Source organism: Gracilinanus agilis, chromosome 3, assembly GCF_016433145.1.
Source record: "Gracilinanus agilis isolate LMUSP501 chromosome 3, AgileGrace, whole genome shotgun sequence".
NCBI lineage: Eukaryota > Metazoa > Chordata > Mammalia > Didelphimorphia > Didelphidae > Gracilinanus > Gracilinanus agilis.
In genome coordinates, this window is record NC_058132.1 from 123,946,604 (window position 1) to 123,965,301 (window position 18,698).

The window sequence follows — 18,698 nt, forward strand, 5'->3', positions numbered from 1 at the left end:
ATTTTTAGAGATTGCATAATGCTTTTGTCCAGTCAGAGCCAACTGGACAAAATAATAGCTATGATTTCTATGTCTGTGGCTTTGGTGCCTTGCTAGATGAATGATTTCAGACTATGACTACAATTACTCTTGCCCAGTTTTTTCTTTTAGTTTTCTTCCCAGAGCTCAGCATGTAGCTGTTATTTAAGAATCATCCAAGCATAAACTGAAACACATAGAGCTTTGAATGTTGCAGTTGACTTTGCAGATGTCATCTCATTTAATCCTTACATAACTATGTGAGGTCATTGTTACAGGGAATACATTTCCATTTCACAGATGAGAAAACCAAGGATTGCAGAGATTAAGTGAATTGCTTAGAATCACAATGTTTCTGAGTGCCCAAATATTTTACATAGTCTTCATTATACCACTAAAATGTTTGATACTACCAGTAGGCTTAAAGTATGTTTACTCAATGAATTCAGTTGCCTGGTGTTATTCAGACAGTATTATGGGCAATTGTGTAGATAGGATCTGATCAAGTCATCCTTTCCAATAGAGAAGCAGTTGCACAATTGACCCATTTTGAATAAACTACTCTTTTAAGAAAGGATTCAGCACATCAAAAAGTCTCTTGATTTTTTTCATTGGGTATTCCTTCCACCAATGAAGATCATAGCACCTCTATGCCTTAGGAGACCATTTTATGGATTGCTTTGGCTCAGAAATTTAATCATCTCTTGGTAATACAGTTTTCCATGCTTTATAAGGTTGGAAGTTAGTAGACATAAAGTCTTTGGAAAGGTTTTACTTGACATTTTCCCAGCTTGCTTGTAGAACTTGCCAGAGCTTGTTCTCTGTTGGCCTAACCTTTGAAAGCTCAGGATTCATCCTCTATGTCTCAGTGTTAAGCATTGGAGGAGGACTTTACTGAAGGATAAAGGAACTATGAGGGCTGTAAACTAGATGTATGGATTTCTCTCCTAATCGTTATGAACAGTTTTTTGCCTCATCAACTATCCATAGTCAATTAGGAAAAAGAGGGAGGAAGTAGATAAAGTAAATGGAGCATAGCAAATATAGCGATCTTTTTTAATAACAGAGAGCAACAATGTTTCCAGAGTTGTTTTTGCTGTGAGGTATCTTTCTAAATCATGTTGTTGATGTAGGATTTTCCTATAAATGATAGTGTAAAATATTAGTTTTGGATGTATTAATAAAATGTCGCCTGGCTAGTTTTATACAGATAAGTTAATGTCCTATAAGGTAGTGTGCTTTGGCAGAAGTTATAGGTCATTTCATAACTTCTAGGTAGGGTTTTACTAATGAAAAGCTCTGAATGAGCACCACCTAAAGTATAGCAATCTCACTTTGAGTTTATTTTCTAAAAAAGTCTTATTTAATCTACATAATAGAGCCAAATTTCTTAGAATATTTTGATTCTTATGCCATAAATGTTAGGTTTGAATGCCATTCTTATTTGCTCCTTAACACTAAACATATATATGAAGCCACCTTTTTTTCCTGGGTTTCCTTTTTTTTTTAAGTTTTATAAGAGGTAATCTGAAATATATTCAATGTTAGTCAAAATTATTATTAAAGGCAATGCTATATTTAATGGATATTTTTTCTTTAGTGCCAAAATAGTGATTCATCTTCACCCAGCTTCTTCCAACAAAGAGCCTGGCCCTTTCCAAAGCAGCAAGAGCTCCTACATTAAACTTTCTTTCAAAGAGCATGGCCAGATTGAGGTAAGTTAATGTAGATGTCAATTTGATTAGAAGTATACATGTTAGGGGCAGCTAGGTGGCTCGGTGGATTGGGAGCCAGACCCAGAGACAGGAGATCCTGGGTTCAAATGGGATTTCAGACATGTCCTAGCCGTGTGACCCTGGGCAAATCACTTAACCCCCATTGCCTAGCCCTTACCAATCTTTTGCCTTAGAACCAATAGATAGTATTGATTCTAAGATGGAAGGTAAGGATTTTTTAAAAAAAAGAGTATAAATGTCAAGTACCAGTTATATATTAGAAATTAACATCATACAGTGTGCATTTCCCCCTCATGATTATTTTACAGTCTATATTTTTTTTTAATGAATAATAAAGATATTTTATTTTACCAATTACATATAATAACAAATTTCTCCATAAGTTTTCTGTTTACATACTTTATGCCCCTACTTTCCTCTTCACCCCCCGCTCTCCCCCCACCCATGGCCAACGCACATTTCCACTGGTTGTAACATGTGTCCTTGTTTAGGGTCTATTTCCCATTCATGTCCGCCTCAGCCCATGCATTCAAGCAATTGTTTATCTTATATGTTTCCTCTCCTGCAGTCCTTCCTCTGAATGTGGGTAGCATCTTTACCATAAATCCCTCAGAGCTATCTTGTGTCATTGCAGTGCTGCTGGTACAGGAGCCCATTACATTCGATTTTACCACAGTATATCAGTCTCTGTGTACAATGTTCTTCTGGCTCTGCTCCTTTCGCTCTGCATCACTTCCTGGAGGTCTCTCCAATTTGCATGGAATTCCTCCATTTTATTATTCCTTTTAGCACAATAGTATTCCATAACCTGCATATACCACAGTTTGTTCAGCCATTCCCCAATTGAAGGACATCCCCTCATTTTCCAGTTTTTTGCCACTACAAAAAGCGCAGCTATAAATATTTTCGTACAAGTCTGTTTATCTATGATCTGTTTGGGGTACAAACCCAGCAATGGTATGGCTGGATCAAAGGGCAGGCAGTCTTTTATAGCCCTTTGGGCACAGTTCCAAATTGCCAGCCAGAATGGCCGGATCATTTCACAACTCCACCAGCAATGCATCAATGTCCCGATTTTGCCACATCCCCTCCAACATTCATTACTCTCCCCTTCTTTCATTTTAGCCAATCTGCTAGGTGTGAGGTGATACCTCAGAGTTGTTTTGATTTGCATTTCTCTAATTATTAGAGATTTGGAACACTTTCTCATGTGCTTATTGATACTTTTGATTTCTTTACCTGAAAATTGCCTATTCATGTCTCTTGCCCATTTATCAATTGGGGAATGGCTTGATTTTTTATACAATTGCTTTAACTCCTTGTATATTTGAGTGATTAGACCCCTGTCAGAGTTTTTTGTTATAAAGATTTTTTCCCAATTTGTTGTTTCCCTCCTGATTTTGACTACATTGTTTTTGTTTGTACAAAAGCTTTTTAGTTTAATATAATCAAAACCATTTAATTTACATTTTGTAGTTTTCTCTAACTCTTGCTTGGTTTTAAAGTCTTTCCTTTCCCAGAGATCTGACAAGTAAACTATTCTGTGTTCACTTAACATGTTTATAGTTTCCCTCTTTATATTCAAGTCGTTCACCCATTCTGAATTTATCTTGGTGTAGGGTGTGAGATGTTGATCTAGACCTAATCTCTCCCATATTGTTTTCCAAATTTCCCAGCAGTTTTTGTCAAATAGTGGATTCATGTCCCAAAAGTTGGGCTCTTTGGGTTTATCATACACTGTCTTGCTGATGTCATTTATCCCCAGTCTATTCCATTGATCCTCCTCTCTATCTCTTAGCCAGTACCATATTGTTTTGATGACTGCTGCTTTATAGTATAGTTTAATATCTGGTACTGCTAGGCCCCCTTCCTTCACATTTTTTTTCATTATTTCCCTTGATATTCTTGATCTTTTGTTATTCCAAATGAAATTTGTTTATAGTTTTTTCTAATTCAGTAAAGAAGTTTTTTGGTAGCTTGATAGGTATGGCGCTAAATAGGTAAATTAATTTGGGTAGAATTGTCATTTTTATTATGTTAGCTCGACCTACCCATGAGCAATCAATGGCTTTCCAATTGTTTAGATCCAGTTTTATTTGTTTGGAAAGTGTTTTGTAGTTGTTTTCGTATAATTGCTGTGTTTGTTTTGGTAGATAGATTCCTAAGTATTTTATATTGTCTAGGGTGATTTTAAATGGTGTTTCTCTTTCTACTTCCTGCTGCTCTAGTGTGTTGGAAATGTATAGAAATGCTGATGATTTATGTGCATTTATTTTGTATCCTGCAACTTTGCTAAAGTTGTTGATTATTTCTACTAGCTTTTTAGTTGATTCTCTAGGATTTTTTAAGTATACCATCATATCATCTGCAAAGAGTGATAGCTTAGTCACCTCAATTCCTATTTTGATACCTTCAATTTCTTTTTCTTCTCTAATTGCTATTGCTAGTGTTTCTAGTACTATGTTGAATAATAGAGGTGATAATGGGCATCCTTGTTTCACTCCTGAGCTTATTGGGAAGGCTTCTAATTTATCCCCATTGCATATAATGCTTGTTGATGGTTTTAGGTATATATTGTTTATTATTTTTAGGAACGGTCCTTCTATTCCTAAACTTTTCAATGTTTTCAATAGGAATGGATACTGTATTTTGTCAAAGGCTTTTTCAGCATCTATTGAGATAATCATGTGATTTTTGTTTGTTAGACTGTTGATATGGTCAATTATGTGGATGGTTTTCCTAATGTTGAACCAACCTTGCATTCCTGGTATAAATCCCACCTGATCATGGTGGATGATCTTCTTAATTACTTGCTGGAGTCTCTTTGCTAGTATTCTATTTAAGATTTTTGCATCTATGTTCATTAGGGAGATTGGTCTATAGTTTTCTTTCTCTGTTTTTGGTCTACCTGGCTTTGGAATCAGTACCATATTTGTGTCATAAAAGGAATTTGGTAGGACTCCTTCTTTGCTTATCATATCAAATAATTTGTATAGTATTGGGATTAGTTGCTCTTTGAATGTCTGCTAGAATTCACTTGTGAATCCATCAGGTCCTGGTGATTTTTTTCTTAGGGAGTTCTTTGATGGCTTGTTCAATTTCTTTTTCTGATATGGGATTATTTAGGTATTCTATTTCTTCTGCTGTTAATCTAGGCAGTTTATATTTTTTGTAAATATTCATCCATATCTCCTAAATTGTTATATTTATTGCCATATAATTGGGCAAAATAGTTTTTAATGATTGCCTTAATTTCCTCTTCATTAGAGGTGAGATCTCCCTTTTCATCTTTGATACTGTCAATTTGGTTTTCTTCTTTCCTTTTTCTTATTAGATTGACCAGTACTTTGTCAATTTTATCTGTTTTTTCAAAGTACCACCTTCTAGTCTTATTTATTAATTCAATAGCTCTTTTACTTTCGATTTTATTGATTTCTCCCTTGGTTTTTAGTATTTCTAATTTAGTTTTCATCTGGGAGTTTTTTATTTGTTCGCTTTCTAATTTTTTGAGTTGCATGCCCAATTCATTAATCTCTGCCCTCCTTAATTTGTTAATATATGCACTCAAGGATATAAATTTCCCCCTGAGTACTGCCTTGGCTGCATCCCACAGAGTTTGGTAGGATGTCTCATCATTGTCATTCTCTTCAATGAAATTGTTGATTGTTTCTATGATTTCTTCTTTGACAAATTGGTTTTGGAGAACCATATTGTTTAATTTCCAATTGGTTTTTGACTTGCCTGTCCAGGTGCCCTTACTGATTATTATTTTTATCGCATTATGATCTGAGAAGGTTACATTTATTATATCTGCTCTTTTGCATTTGTTTGCCATGATTCTATGTCCTATTACATGGTCAATCTTTGTAAATGTACCATGTGCAGCTGAAAAGAAGGTGTATTCCTTTTTGTCCCTATTTATTTTTCTCCACATATCAATTAAATCTAATTTTTCTAGGACTTCATTCATCTCTCTTACCTCTTTCTTATTTATTCTTTGGTTTGATTTATCTAGATCTGAAAGAGGAATATTTAGATCTCCCACTATTATGGTTTTACTATCTATTTCCTTCTTGAGCTCTGCCAGTTTCTCCTTTATGAATTTGGATGCTATACCACTTGGTGCATATATATTGAACAGTGTTATTTCCTCATTGTTTATACTGCCTTTAATCAGGATGTAATGACCTTCCCTGTCTTTTTTAATCATATCAATTTTTACTTTGGTTTTGTCAGAGATCATGATAGCCACTCCTGCCTTCTTTTTCTCATTTGATGCCCAAAAGATTTTGCTCATCCCCTTAACCTTGAACTTGTGTGTGTCTACCCGCCTCATATGTGTTTCTTGTAGACAACCTATGGTAGGATTTTGGTTTCTGATCCACTCTGCTATTTGCTTCTGTTTTATGAGTGAGTTCATCCCGTTCACATTCAGAGTTACAATTGTTAGTTGTGTATTCACTGACATTTTTGTATCCTCCCCTAGACCCACTCCTCTTATTACACTATTTTCTTTTACACCAGTGGTTTGCTTTGAGCCAGTATCCCTTATCCCCTCCCTTGATTGACTTCCCTTTCTGCCCCCTCCCTTGTTGTTCCCCTCTTTTTGTTTTTTTAAAGACCAAATGAATTCCCTCCCCCTTCTTCTCCCCTCCCTTTTTTGGCCTCCCCACTCCCCTGCTCCCTTTGGTTTATCCCTTCTGACTTTCTCAGTAGGGTTAGATAGAGTTTTTTATCCAGATGGATAATAAAGCTACTCTTCCTTCTCCAGGTTGATTACACTGAGAGTAAGGTTTGATTATTTTCTCTTCCTCTCCTTCTTATGATATTATTCATCCCCTCCCCTTCCCATGCCCTCTTTGTGTGTAATAGAATATCTTATTTTTCTTATTTACTCGGATTTTTCTTGGTGTCCCCTACTATTCCCCCCCTCTTTCCCACCGACCATGTCTTCTTATACCATTTAGTATCCTGTCCTCTCCCTATGAATTATTCTTCTGGTTGCTATAATAGTGAATATTATAATAGTGTATAGAGTTCACTACAGAGAATTATACATAGCATTTCTCCACCTAGTAATACAGATAATTAGATCTTATTTATGCCCTTAAAGAGTCAAGCTTAAAAGACTATGAGTTTTCTTTCTTTTCCCTCTGTTTCTTATTTACCTTTTCATCTTTCTCTTGATATTTGTGGTTGAATGTCAAACTTTCCATTTAGTCCCGGTCTCTTTTGTGCAAAAACTTGGAATTCTTCAATTTTGTTGAATGCCCATACTTTCCCCTGAAAGTATATGGTTAGTTTCGCTGGGTAGTTGATTCGTGGCTGAAGGCCCAGCTCTCTTGCCTTTCTGAATATTGTATTCCAAGCCTTGCGGTCTTTTAGCGTTGAGGCTGCCAGATCCTGTGTGATCCTAATTGGTGCTCCTTGATATTTGAATTGTCTCTTTCTGGCTTCTTGTAAGATTTTTTCTTTAACTTGAAAGTTCTTCAATTTCGCTATTATATTTCTGGGTGTTGACTTTTCTGGGTCCAGTGTAGAGGGTGTTCTATGGATCCTTTCAATGTCTATATTGCCCTCTTGTTGTAGAACTTCAGGGCAATTTTGCTGAATAATTTCTTTAAGTGTGGAGTCCAAGTTTCTATTAATTTCTGCCTTTTCTGGGAGACCAATGATTCTCAAGTTGTCTCTTCTAGACCGGTTTTCTTGGTCTGTCACTCTCTCATTGAGATATTTCATGTTTCCTTCTATTTTATCAGTCTTTTGACTTTGTTTTATTTGTTCTTGTTGTCTTGAAAGATCATTGGTTTCTAAATGTTCGATTCTAGCCTTTAAGGACTGATTTTTGGCTTTAATGTTTTGGTTTTCGGCTTTAATGTTTTGGTTTTCGGCTATAATTTTTTGGTTTTCCTTTTCAATCTGGTCATTTTTGGTCTTCAGTTGTCTTGTCTCACTTTCCAATTGCCAAATTCTGCCTTTTAAACTGTTATTTTCTTGCCAGATTTCTTCCATCTTCCTCAGCATTTCATTTTTAAACTCTTCCATAGCTTGTGACCAGCTTTCATTTTTTGGGGGAGGGTTAGATTTTTGTTTTCCCTCCTCTGTTGTCTGGATTTTCTCTGTGTAGAAGTTGTCCAGTGTTCCAGAGTTTCTCTTGATAGTCTTTTTCTTCTGGACTTCCTTATTGCTGGCCATTGTTGGCCCCGCCCCTTTTCAGCTTTGTCTTTGCACTCAGGGTCTGCCTGCGCCTTGCAAGCTGGAGGGGGTGGGGGGAGGCTCCGGTCTCCTTATCCTCGGGGTCAGGCCTCCTGGTAGTTCCCGGTCTGCCCCTCTGCCTGAGGCTCCTTCAGCAGTCTTTGGGGCTGCTTCCACTGCCGTGCTGAGTCTGCATGGGGTCCTCACTGGAGGTCCAAGTCTGGGCTGGAGATCGTTATTCAAGCCTAGGGCACTGCCTTTGCCTGCGCAGATGCTCTTAGGGCCTGCCTTCACCCCTGCAGAAGGTAGTGAAAGTCTGTGGGCTGGAGATCTTTATTCGCACCTGAGGTGATGTCTTCAGTGCTTGGGAAAGGCCTTGTTTTAGGGGCCTTTGTCCAGGCCGAGGGGGTGCCTTCACCCACGTGGGCGCTCTGGGAAAGTCCCTGCGGGCCCCCAGCACTTGGAGTCCGTTGTCTTGCAGCACACAGGTACAAGCCCCGGGGCTGCCAGTGATTATCTGGTTGCCCCAGTCCTGTTTTCACACTTGTGCGTTGTCGTTGTGCGAGGTGTGCAGTGTGGGGGGTGGGGGAGGGGCTTCTTCCTCTCTTGTTTTAGTGAGAGCTGTTTCACCCCTTTATAGCGTGGAAATGCCCCGATTCTGCGTACCTTCAATGCTGCGCCCTGTTGTGGGGTTCCTTCGTTCCTCTGGACTCGTTTTTATTTCCCCTTGAGGAGTTCTGTATGCTTCGGTCAGGAGAGATCGAGCAGCTGCTCCTTACACTGCCGCCATCTTAACTGGAAGTCCCTCATGATTATTTTAAAGATTCTTAAAATATTGTTTTATGGGCTAATAATAAGAATGATAGGAGGCACGTGGGTGGCTCAGTGGATTGAAAGTTAGGCCTAGAGACAGGAGGTCCTGGTTTCAAATCTGGCCTCAGACACTTCCTAGCTTTGTGACCCTAGGCAAGTCACCTAACCCCCATTGCCTAGCCCTTATTGTTCTTCTTCCTTGGAACTGTATTGATTCTAAGATGCAAGTTTAAGGGTTTAAAAAAAAGAATTCTACATTTCTCTGTATTGTAACGTGTGAAGAACTAATTGTGATAAAGATGAAATAATAATAATAGCCAATCCTTATATATCATTTTAAGGTTGAGAATAGTGCTTTGTAGAAATTTAATACTAGTGTCTACCCCTTTTTTGGCACCCCAAGATAACCTTTGGATTTCCAAGGAAAAAAAAGTTTAATCTTAAGACTGAAGCTACCACATGCTTCTCCCACTCCTTTGCTGAATAAGGGTGGAGACAAAACTTTTTGTTTACCTGTAAACAAGCCTCTTAAAATAGTGTGGTAGAGAAAAGTGGACATGCCCATTGTTTGGTGATTCTAAAGGTGTGATGTCTTCTGTGAAGACCTGCCTTTTATCCAGAGTGAGGTCCAAGTGCTTCTGTTAAAGACACTGGGAAAGGGGCATCAGGAAGAGCATACATTTGAGTTCAGAGAAGAAATAGGGGCTTTGTTCCTTGAAATTGGAGTGAATAGGTATGCAGTTAGGCCTGACTTTTGGAAAGGAAGGCAAATGGCCATACATGACTTCTCTTTTTCTGGCCTGCTTTTTATTATTTGATAAATAATTATAAACTAAGATACAGTCTCCAGACAATTTTAATCATAACAGTTTCTTGAATTTTTTTTTTTACTTGGGCTACATTTTTCTTTTCTATGCAGAATTGCAGCACTGCTTTGAGTCTTTCTCTTTTTTTTACTCTTACTTTCTGTCACAGTGATGATTCTAGGACAAAAGGGCAGGCACTAGGCAAAAGGGGTAAATGAATTGTCTAGGCTCAAACAGCTAGAAAGTGTCTAGGATCAGATTTGAACCTACGTCCTCCCAACTTCAGGACTGGCACTTAATCCAGTGCACTATCTAGTTGCCCACGTGAATCTCTCTTGACTCTATTCCATACTCCACTCATTTATCACTGTGATCTTCCTAAAACATGTCTAACCATGTCAGCTCCCCTGATCAATAAACTTCAATAACTCTCTATTATCTCCAAGATCAAATATAAAATCCTCTGTTTGTTGTTCAAAACACTTTATAACTTCTTCCCTGACCCCACCCTTTTTATTCTTATTCCATATTACACATATATCCTCCCCACTCCTCCAAAAAACATATTTTTTTATCCAATGACATTGACCTTCTTGCTGTTCCTCAAATAAGACACTCTTATTTCCTGACTCAGGAAATTTTCACTGACTGTCCTCCATGCTTGGAATATTCTCCCATTCCCATCTCTGCTTCTTAGCTTCCTTGGATTCCTTTAAGTTCTAGCTAAAATCTTACCTTCTACAGGGAGCCTTTCTCCAATCCCTCTTAATTCCAGTGCCTTCCCTATGGTGATTAATTTGATTTATTATGTATATAGTTTGTACATAGTTATTTATTAGATTATGAGCTCCTCAAGAACAGGGACTGTTTTTTGCCATTCTTTGTATCTCCACTGCTTAACATAGTACCTGGTACCTAGTAAGTGCTTAACAAATGTTTATTGACAGCTGACTGAGAGAGCCTTGGGCATGCAGTTGCATGTTTCAGTTACATACAATGTGTAGCTCACACAGCAACATAACAGCAATTTGTGATGGTGATGAGATTTGAACCTCAGTTTTTCCTCACTCCAGTTCCAGTACTTTTTTTTTAGTGTATTACACGCTGTCCTAAGCATGTTCAGAGAATTAACTAGTTAGATATCATCCCATGGTGATGTCTTATTCCACTGTCCCTTCACTAACTATGGAGGGTTGAGGATAAAAGGTAGGTCAGTACTAGATACTAGCGCATGTCATTTATTCCCACCAGATCCCGACAGAATAGACTTAATCAGGTTAAAGTTTGATGGTGAAAGTGGGAGACATGAAGCAGTGATAGTTACAGGGAAGGCTACAGGCTGCTCATTTCTTTCACTTGTGCCTTTTGTTTACTATGAGAAAGTATGAAAAGTTGTTAAAGGCCTACACATAAGTAGTTGAGTAAAGAGGAACTGGGGAAGTAAAGATAATAGAAGATAGTAGAGTGGAAAACCTTTATAATGGCTTGATGAAAGAACCGTAAATATAAGTAGATATAGACACACAATCATACATTTGTGACTAGATAGATATACACACATATATGCATTAAAAATCTGTTTAGATACAGATAGACACACACATATACCTAGAGTACATTTACAAACTGATTCCCAAGAGCATGATTAAAACTTCTGGAGAGACACTTATTCTTGAAGGACTTCACCAAAACATACTTCTGCAAAGCCTTCCTTGATTTGCACTTTATCCCATCCCACTCTGATGACCTCATTTTTTGACATTTTGCCCTCTTGGTGTTTGGTATACTTAATTTCTACTACATTAATGTCTAATTGTTGGTATGTTGCTTTAAAAGTATTTACAAGTCATTTTGCATTTATGGTTTAATTCTCCAGCTATTTTTTTCATGCCTTTTAAAAAAAAATCTCTTTAGAGCATCTAGTACACAGGAGATACTAAGTAAACATTATAGAGTGACTGGAGTCATTAGTGTAGCTAAAAGTCACCATCTCCTTTTTGCAAAGATAGGAGTCTTTGGCTCCTGATTCCTGCCATCAGATTTTAACTAGATATATTATTTTCCAATTCCTCCTTTGAAAAATGTTTGTACATTTTTTCTGACATTACATTCACCTTAATACAAACTACATGATAAACAAATGAAATGTAATTTGAAAGATATCTGTAACTCAATGATATTTTTGTTGAGAATGGATCAGCTTGTATAAACAGCTAGTTCTTTCTGTTGGTGTCCTCAGAAAAGAATTGTTTATGAGAGCACCATGTAGAGAGACTGAAGTAGTGTCAAGATACTGTAGCAGTGAAGAGAGTTTAAGTAATGACATAAAAGTATTCTATAGATTGATAATCTCAAATTTGCTTATTTATACACAGTTTTATAGGCGTTTATCAGAAGAAATGACTCACAGAAGATGGGAAAATATGCCAGTGTCTCAACTAATGCAAAGGAAGAATGGGCAAGAGGTATTTTTTAAATTAATTTTGACATTTTCTAATTTTACAATTTTCTGAGCAAAGACATTTCAATTACCAGTTTACTTTAACATAGCATAATTTCTTTTTTTATTCCAAATGATTCATGATAAAAAACACAGTTTTATTGTCTAATGGAAATAGACATTTTAATTTTTATTTTAAAAATATTTCTTTATTGATGCCTGGAATATATATAGAAGGGAATTTGTCAAACTAGCCTAAATTAATTGCTGTTATTTTATAAGGATATTGACATGCATGAAAACTGCTTGTGTAATTACTGTAATAGCAAAAGACAGAACTGACAATTTGAGACTCCTTCATTAAAAAACTTGTATATATTGTATAATTAGTTCCAATAATGACAATAAAAATAATAATTATAGACATTTATATGGCACTATAGTATTTTCAAAGCATATTACATATATTATTTCTTTCTCATAACAGTCTTGTGAGGTAGATATTACAGATATTTTATAGATGGGGAAACCAACTCAGAGAGGTTGTGATTTGTTCATGGTGACAGTCAATTTTGGAGGCTTTCTGACATCCATTCTAGCATTTTTATTTCTATTCTACACTCAACATAACAATTACAAGAAACAGAACTTGGGGGGAAAGTTGGAAGCTTTGATAATGTACCTAAAATATTGGGGTAAATAGGTATTTTTGTTTTTCTCTGAAGATTCAGAGAATTGTAGCTATTCAGCCATTTGATAAAGGAATGTTTTGAAAGGAAGTTGGATAAAAGAGTACACTCTGTTGACAGCCTCATTCATGGTTTTACTTGAGTTCTTTGTAGACCCTTTTCCTCTACTGGAAACACAGTGTGGTGGGTGAAAAAGGTCTGAAATTTCCTTCCTGAATCCTGTGTGTTTTTGTTTTTCAGCCAGGAAGAGTAAGAGCTGTAGGAATTGTAGGAATTGAAAGGAAGCTAGAAGAAAAGAGAAAAGAAACAGACAAAAACATTTCTGAGGTAATGATTGCTCTGCTTTCAGGTCACCTTTTCCTTTGAACCTATTTGCATTTATTGTTTTTAGATACTGCTGTGACTCATTTTATCCTATAAACTGCTATTTTGTGGGTGTATAAATCACAGGTGTGATTTTAACCAAACGCTTTTTTCCAGAAAGAAATGAAAGGAAGACAGACCTACTTCTTTTGAAGTTTTACATTAATTGATTGGAGGTATGCTTTTGAGTAGAAGGTTCCAAGTATTAATTCTTTTTTTCAGGTCTGTTTACTTATTTTAAAAGAAAATTTCAGTTTTATGCGTACTAACCTGGCAGCACATTTCACAAGTTTGAGTTGTGGGCAATGGGGGAGACCAAACAAGAAATGTCTGAATAGAGGATCATCATATAGAAGAGATGGTAGAAAGAATCTACCAGCTAGAAGAATTTCTTGCTAGTTGTTCATATACCATAGCTACTTAATTTCTGTGCCTGGATCATCTATGATCTCTTTTAAATTCTGCATGGCACTCTTTTTTTAAAAAAAATTTTTGGATTAATTAAGAAAAATTTTCCATGGTTACCTGATTCATATTCTTTTTCTCCTCTCCTCCCACACCCCTCCCATAGCCAACACGCAATTCCACTGGGTTTTACATGTGTCACTGATCAAGACCTATTTCCATATTATAAGTATTTGCACTAGGGTGGTCATTTAGAGTCTACATACTTAATCATGTCCCCATCGACCCATGTGATCAAGCAGTTTTGTTTTTCTTCTGTGTTTCTACTCCCCCAGTTCTTTCTCTGGATGTGGACAGCATTCTTTTTCATAAGTCCCTCAGAATTGTCCTGGATCATTGCATTACTGCTAGTAGAGAAGTCCATTATATTCAATTGTGCCATAATGTATCTTCTGGCTCTGCTCCTTTCACTCTGCATCAATTCCTGGAGGTCTTTCCAGTTCACATGGAATTCCTCCAGTTCATTTGCATAGTACTCTTGAAGGAAATTTCTAATAGTGAACAAAGAGTAGAAAAAATAGATTTTGATTTATTCATATTGATTCCACTGATTAACTTTTTGTGGCTTAAGTTGAATCAGTTCATTGCAATATGTATTTATTGAACAAGTCCAGTGTTATAGAACTTGGGGAAGGTTGAAGGTAGATAAAACACAATCACTGATGTTCATATAACACTTTAGTGTTTGCAAAGCACATTACATGTATTATTTATTTTTATTCTCATAATAGTCTTGTGAGGTAGATATTATAGGTATTTACAGATGGGGAAACTGACCGAGAGGTTGTGATTTGTCCATGGTGACAATCAGTGTTGGAAGTGGATTTTGAAGTCTTCCTGACTTCTGCTCTAGCATTCTTCTTTCTGTTCCACAGTCAATATAATAGTTATAAGTAACAGAAACCTGGAGGGATCTTACTGTCTAGTAGGGAGATTTAGATAAAACTACAAAATAGGCAGTATACAAATATTTAGACAAAATGGAAATAAATGTGATACAAAGTAGAGTGTGAAAGAGAATGAGAGGTGTAGATACCTTGAAAATTTGTAGGAGGGAGGAATTCTAATTTACGGAGGACCATGTAAGGCTAACTGGCATTTGAAATGGGCCTTGAAAAATGGGTAGAATTATAACTGGCAAAGATGTGGGAAAAGACATTCCAGAAACAGAGAAACTCTGTAGCTCTGATACAGAGATATTCAAATCTGAAAGTTAAAAGAAAGATGCTTTTTAATTAGCATATTCTTTATGTTGGTATCAATAGGCCCCTTGGCAAGCAAGCCACTTTCAGACAGATTTTCTTTAGGCCCCCTAGGAGCAGCTAGATTTTATAATCACATCATTGCTTGTAGCACAGATTCACTAAGATATCCTTGTAAAATTCCCTATTTCCAAGATTTATTTATAGTCTTTTTGAATAGATGAAGTATTAAATTCCTGCTCTGGTCTAGGCACTGTGCTAGGTATTAGGGATTCAAATGCTGTGAAAGAGATGACATCTCTTACCAAGGAATTCTGCTAATGAAGGTCTTGGTTCCCCAGAAATTCTTAGATGGATACTATCTCTAGGGCATTATATCTATCCATCTAGGACAGTATCTTTTGAAAAAGAAGATGTCCTAGGGAACATGATTCTTTGTCAGTATCCATGTTTTAAAAATTCTTTTGTTTGCAAGTTTTAAAAGTAAACTAGGAAAGGTTTTATTTGAACAATTAGTATTATGGACCAATCTTTGTATTCTATTGGTGGTGGAGTCTTTTGGATTCAATCCTAAAATTAATAATAATAATAAAGGTGATAATACCACATTCATATGTAGCATACAGTTTACAGAATGCTTTTAGGTACATATTTTCATTCAGTTCTCATACTAACCCTAGAAGGAGGGTGGGGCAGGTCTTATGATCCATTTAATAAAAGTTAAAGAAATCCAGGATGTCAAAGGATGAATGACTTGCCTAGAGTCATGCCTCTAATGTGGTAAATTTGAGACCAGATCTTGGGCCTTTTAGCTCTTATTTTAGCATTCATCTCATTATACTGTGCTACCTTGGCTAGTCAGCATGAATCCAAGGTCTTTGGGAGTTGAGTCACTTTAATCCCCAGAGAAATGGTGCCTTGTTTGAGCAGAAAGAGGTGCTGGAATATCAGCATATCTGTTGTTTCTCAGGATTTACTTTTTCCACCAAGGAAGTTCCCTGCATATAACTTCTTATAGGGGACTTCTCAGGAGTTCTCTTGAGTTACAAAGAGGATGTTAAGTGATTTGCCTGTGGCACCACAGGCAACACAAGGTCAGGATTTGAACATAGATATCACTTACAATAGGGATTCTGGATCTGCTTTGCCAGGGCTTCCCTCAAACCAATCCCTTTGTGTAGCTATGTATACTTGGCACTCTGTAGAATTTCTGGGGGCACTTGGAGTTGGTGTGTAGTCAGAGGAAAGTGAAAAGGTACAAGAGGTAGAAGACCTGATCCCAAGTTAGGATATCCTGGAGGAAAGGACCCCTACTTGAAATTCATGTTCATCTGACTCTATGATGCTTGGCAAGTCACTTAATCACCCTTTCAAATGTCTAAGACTGTAAATTCAATAGATATAGACCTACATTGCTAAGAAGGAACTTATTCACTGTAATTGCCCTAAACCTATGAAATCAGAGGTACAGACTGAATCTCTCCCTATACCCACTGAAGAAAAGACAAAACAAAAAATAAAAATTTAAAACTGGAAAAAAACACAGAACTATTAAATAGTCAGAAAAACTACCTCTTTAATCAGGAGAGGAGTGTGGTACAATATCCTTAGGCCTCCACAAAGAGTCACACGCTCAAAATCGATACAGAGCCCAAAGCTCTGGCTCCTCTGGGTTCAGACCTGTGGGAGAAATCACTGCATGAGATGATAGCTCTAAGGAACAAAAGAATTTGGGGAACTTATATACCTTTTAGGAGAACTGAGGGACAGGGAAATATGATTGATTGATACTACCATGGTTACAAAGAAATGAGAGTGTTCAAAGGATACAATCAAGTTTGGGAAAGGAACCATAAGCAGAGGCTAGGGCACCTAACTTACCATGGATACTGAGGGGGAAAATCCAGACCAGGGCTGGACCACCTGGGAAAAGGACTCTGATACAATATGAGAAACTTCTAGGATAAAAGGATACTCAGCATTTGATTAAGGTCTGCTAACTCTGTCTAACTAGAGCTATTTAATATCTTAAGGCCTATTATTCAGTAGAGGCAAACTCTCATGGGACAAAAGGGCAAACTTGGAGTCTCCATTTTTCAAGATGACTAAACTTGGGGTTGCTAGATTTCAAATTGACACAGACTTTGGGGTCCTCCAAATTACAAGTTGACAGATGTATAATGAATAACCAGCATTATCAAGTGGGTAAATTGCTTTTTTTTTAAACCCTTACCTTCTGCCGAAGTATCAATTCTAAGACAGAGAAGAGCAGCAAGGACTAGGCAATTGGAGTTAAGTGACTTGCCCAGAATCACATAACTAGGAAATGTCTGAGGGCAGATTTGAACCCAGATCCTCCTGATTAAAGACCTGGCACTCTATCCCCTGGGCTACCTAGCTGCCCCTGTAAATTACTTTTAATTGAATGTGAGTAAAGTTCTTTCATTCACTTTACAGGATAGGTGACTTTAAATATTAAAGGAATGAGGGAGGGAGAAATGAAGATACTTTCATTTATATTTTCATAATCAGTTTAAATAAATGATATATTTACTAAAATACTTTACCTTACAGCAACTTCAAATCTATATTTAGTTTATAATGGCTAAGTGGAAAGAGAACTGGAAGCTGTGTCAAAAGACCTTTGGTCAAGTTTCTGCTGTGCCACAGGCTAGCTGCGTGACCTTAGACTGGTCATTTCATCTTTGGGACCTTACTTTCCTAAACTCTAAAATGGGGGTATTTTACTAGATTATCTCTAAGGGACCATTCAACTTCAAATGTTTGTAAATTAGAATTGCTTTACATTTATATTTATGCTATCCTTATGGATTTAATTCTGTTTAGATATAAATGACATTTTCCAATGGAAATAATAGTATATTATTAATAAAGTAATTTGATGCATAAATATATTATCTTGTTCATTTTCTTTTTCTTTGTTGCCAAGGAAAGAAACCTATTAGTGCTTTGCATTTCCAAAGCTTATGTGTATGAAATCTATTTGTGTGTAGGTTGTATATTCAAAGAAAAAGCATGGCTTATAGTTTGCCCCAGGCCTTAAATGTTAGAAATGACTTAATTTCAGAGCTGGTGCCCAGAGTTTCCCACAAAAGGTTTCCTGCATCTGCTGTTTGTTGCTGATAAGAATCCAACATTTTAGCCTTTGTTTATCTGAGGAAATTCCTGTTAGGTGTGTGCATATTCCCCTTTGTTTCCAGGACTGCCCTTGGTGGTCATAAGAGTGTTACAGAACACACTATTCATTTAGCAAAATCCTTTTGCAGATGGACAATACTCTGCATTTATAGAAATGGCCATAAGCTTACTGTAATTAACTTGTTAAATAATACTCAGAACAATTTCTTTTAAAGATGTGATGGTTAGTTAAATGAGAAATAACATTTGTATGGGCCATACATTCATTGAAGGATGTTGTAGAAGGGTTGTCTGCTTTAGATCAGAATTGCATTTAATGACTCCAAAGATTTCTTCTGATTTTCAAAACACCAGGATTCAGTGACATCTATGTTCTCTTTTATATTAGTGTACACTTTCAATATTTTTTGACATTTTGATGAATCTGTGACTTAGTGCTCTGAGGACTTTCTCCATTAGTGCAGACTGCAACCCATCCATTTCTTCTTAATCTGTGTGATTCTTGTCAGTGTCTTCCTACAAAGTCTCCCTGGGGAAATCTTCCAAAATAATTCTCCTTCTCTGGATCACTAGACAATTTATGGCTTTTAAAGTCTTCATAACCTGGCCTCTTCCTCCTTTTCCAGGCCTCTTACACCTCTCTGTCCTCCGTATACTCTGTGATCCAGTGACACTATCCCCTAGCTGAGTTTTAGAGAGGACACTCCATCTCCCAATGCTGTGCTTTTTCACTGGCTGTTCTCTAGGCCTGCTTCTCTCTCCCTTCTCATCACTGCCTCGCTTCCCTGGCTTCCTTCAAGTCTCAGTTAAAA

General features: G+C 36.9%; 1 protein-coding gene across 3 annotated transcripts in view; it reads left to right on the top strand.

The window, feature by feature from the left end:
* The window catches only part of VPS36 (vacuolar protein sorting 36 homolog), a 51,389-nt gene that overhangs the window by 14,904 nt on the left and 17,787 nt on the right, over window positions 1-18,698 (top strand). For all 3 annotated transcript variants that reach the window (XM_044666059.1, XM_044666061.1, XM_044666060.1), the window contains exons 4-6: window positions 1,619-1,733; window positions 11,944-12,033; window positions 12,938-13,024. In XM_044666059.1, the coding sequence (XP_044521994.1) occupies window positions 1,619-1,733; window positions 11,944-12,033; window positions 12,938-13,024 (292 nt within the window). The remainder of the gene's footprint in view (window positions 1-1,618; window positions 1,734-11,943; window positions 12,034-12,937; window positions 13,025-18,698) is intronic.